Source organism: Aethalodelphis obliquidens, unplaced genomic scaffold (assembly GCF_003676395.1).
Source record: "Aethalodelphis obliquidens isolate GAN/ISIS:26980383/991018 unplaced genomic scaffold, ASM367639v1 scaffold2, whole genome shotgun sequence".
NCBI classification, from domain to species: Eukaryota; Metazoa; Chordata; class Mammalia; order Artiodactyla; family Delphinidae; genus Aethalodelphis; species Aethalodelphis obliquidens.
In genome coordinates, this window is record NW_020837946.1 from 18,077,311 (window position 1) to 18,080,553 (window position 3,243).

The window sequence follows — 3,243 nt, forward strand, 5'->3', positions numbered from 1 at the left end:
TCCAGCTTGTATGACGGCCAGTTCTGGCTCCAGAGTGGCTGTCCTGAGCTGGGAAGCACCTTTTTGTCATCCCCAAGCATTGTAGCTTCCTACCAGATACACATCCAATTACAGCTGGTAAACCCCACATCTCTGAGGTCAAGTGAGGCTGAGTGACCTGAGATCCCACAATCCCATGCTCCCGGGGCCCAGACCTCACCCCGACACACACAACGTGTCAGAGAAGCCTAAGAATACACACCGAGTCATATGCACTATGCTGTTTATTGTCACGTTACCCGTGGGACAGGGACGGGATAGGGAGGGGAGCCGCCAGGCAGAGAGGTGGAAGGAGCGGGGAGGTGGGAACCCTGCCCTTCCTCCAGGCTGGTAATGGTGGCGACTCGGCCACCAGCAGGACCCCCTTAGATGGACCCCCTTAGATGCAAGCACAGTGCTGCGTGAGCAGGTTGGGCACCATCTCATACTTAAAAGAGTAACCTCCATCCGAGGTGGTGCGGACACGTAGGGGCCTCATGGTCCCTGGGAGAGCAGCGCAGCAAGGCTGGGCCCCTGGCACCAAAGAGAGGGGCTGGACAGGGGTAGGGGGTGCCCCGGGGACTGGCAGGGACAGGTCCGGCGGGGTGGACAGCCCACAGCCCCCATGACAATAGTGGAAGGTGAAACTGGGCGGGTGCACGATCCACCGTTCCCAGCCCAGCTCCTGGAAGGAGATGTTGAGGGCCGCTCTGTGGCAGTCGGCGTGCGCGGCGGGGTCCTCCGGAGGCCTCTGCAGCAGGCGCAGCGCGGCGGGAGACCAAGGCCAGGGCAGCGGGGGCGTGGAGCGGCGGGCTCTCTCCCCTCCGCTGGGAGGCCTGGCCCGAGTGTGGGCCACCAGGAAGGGGGTGGCCTCGGGCCGCGCTGAGCAGGAACAGAGAGGACAGTGCAGGAGGAGCACCAGGACGGGATGGGTCAGCAGAGGGAAGGCAGAGGCGGCCAGGTGCAGCACAGCCCAGCGAGGGGGTGCCTGGCCCAGTGACATGGGCACAGCTGTGGGACCCCCGGACGACAGTGCCAGGAGGCCGAGCAGGGGCCCAGAGCTATTGGCGGCTGCTGTCTCCTGCCTGTCCAGTCCCGTGTGGAACCACAGCTGGGCCGACGTCACCTGGCGGCTGCGTGTGTGCTGGGATGGCCGGAACACATATGTAAAGAGGCCCTCCTTGGCCTCCTGGGCCAGCTCTCCGGCAGCTGGCTTGTCCCCGAGGCGGGCACCTGTAGGAGGCAGAGGGAAGGGAGAGAGCAGCCCTGACTGGCAGAACCCGGGACCCTCCTCCTCAGCAGGAGGGATGTGGCTGCCACTCATAAGCTTGCCAAGCGCCCTACTGAGTGCTTTGCCAGAGCGGGACTCTCCTCAGTCTCAGGGGGAACTGACAGAGGCTCCCCGTTTGTTATTTCATCATTAAAGGACTACAAAAATACCAGACGTTGCCAACTTCTCTCTGAAGTGGTTTTACCAATTAATATTCCCATCAGCGACGTGTAAGATGGCCTGCACTTTCTCCCCTCACCAAGGCCTAGAATTGATAGTTATATTTAAATTTTTGTTCATGTGATACTATGAAATGGTACCTTGAATGCTGTGTACACAAGCACTCGTTATATTACTCTTTATGTCTTTTTATGTGTCAGAAATATTGCATGAGAAAGTCTTTAAAATAATTCCACCTTAAAAAGGCAGGTTAACACCAAGAAGAAGGAGGAGAAGGAGGAGCGGGGAGGAGAAAGGATGTAACTCAGAACGAGGACAGTGCTTTCTAAGAAAATGCAGTTGGCATCCTTACCCTGACAGGTATATAGATGGCACCAAACGATCATGAACCAGCATGAGCTGAAGAACTGGCAGCTTGGGCTGTAGGGTTATGTGGGTTATCTCAATATAAACCTCACAACTGATCCATTTTGCAGATAAGAAAACTGAGGGTTAGAAAGATGAACTGTCATTTAACTGCTAAGTAGCCAGGCTGGGATTCTGCCTGATCCCAAAGCCACACTCACTGTGCTGCACGGGGCCCGAAGTGCAGGGAGGCAAGGGTTCCTCTCTGAGAGCAAAGCGGGCCAGATTACAAGAAAGTTTAGCCACAGGAGGGCTTTACTCATTGAGTCAGTGCAACATGGGGAGATGAGGAGAGAACTCAAGAGAAGGTAGACTAGTTTCCCAGCTAATCTTTCTCCTGCATCCCTGATATCTTCTCAAGTCTCAGCTACTTGGGGCTAAAGAAACAGTGTTTGGAGCAGGGAACAAAAGCAAAGATAGAAGGAAAGATGGCAGGAAGGGGCCCATGCCCAGATGTCGCTGTCCCTAGAGACCCTTGGCCTCCCAGCCGACTATCTCCCAAATGCCTCCTGTGAACCATGCACGCTAGATACACCATCTCACTTAATCCTGAGAGGCAGGCATTATTGCCCTTTCTACAGATGAGGAGACAGAGGCTCAGGAAGGTTCAGTAACTGGTCCATTACTGCAAGGCCAGTTGAGTCGCAGGTCTGGGATTCAAACGCAGACCTGCCTGGCTCCCAAGCCCCTGCAGTACCACACTGTTTACCAAAGTCAAGCTACCAGCTCCCCACCCTCGTTACCTGTAGCCGGGAAAAGGATGGCCTGGGAGACATCCTCTTCCTCGGGCTCAGAGCCCCTGCGCATGAAGCCCCTCACAGCATGTCTTCGGGGCAGACGCCTGACTCCAGGATTCCCACCTTCCCCAGTCACTGCTGGGGCTCCCAACGCATCCAGGAACAGGGCCCTCACCTTGGCCAGGACAAGTTCCCGGTCCAGCTCCGGCCCATGGCAGCCATGCCCACCCCGTGGGGCCAGCAGCAAGAGAAGCAGCTGAGGCCACATAGCTCACCTGGCCCTGCCAATGGTGAACCCGCACCCTGCCCCGTACCCCTTCTGCCAGGGTCTGCCCACGGCCTCCCCACTCTGCCCTCCCCATCCCACCACCCGCCCTCTTCTACCCTTCTCACCCCAGTCTTCCCCAGCCCTTCCCACGCCCCGCAGTCCAGTTGCCCCTGCCCATGGCATTGAGACCTCCTATCTCTGACGTAGATGTCTGTGGCCCTGAGCCTTATCTCCCACTCCCGCCAGGAATGTGGGGGAGGGGCTGGCGAGGGCTTTCACCCCAAGTGACCTGACCCACACGTACAACCCCTCCCCGCTACACACACACACACACACACACACACACACACACACACACACACACA

The 3,243-nt window shown here is 57.6% G+C and overlaps 1 protein-coding gene across 1 annotated transcript in view; it reads right to left on the reverse strand.

The window, feature by feature from the left end:
* Nucleotides 1–245: 245 nt before the first annotated feature.
* The window catches only part of INHA (inhibin subunit alpha), a 3,015-nt gene continuing 17 nt past the window's right edge, over nucleotides 246–3,243 (reverse strand). Inside the window, exons 1-2 of the mRNA XM_027120492.1 lie at nucleotides 2,617–3,243; nucleotides 246–1,251 (exon numbers count right to left, since the gene is read on the reverse strand). The exon at nucleotides 2,617–3,243 is cut by the window's right edge and continues 17 nt beyond it. Coding sequence (XP_026976293.1) covers nucleotides 419–1,251; nucleotides 2,617–2,878 — 1,095 coding nt within the window. The 5' untranslated portion in view covers nucleotides 2,879–3,243 and the 3' untranslated portion in view covers nucleotides 246–418. The remainder of the gene's footprint in view (nucleotides 1,252–2,616) is intronic.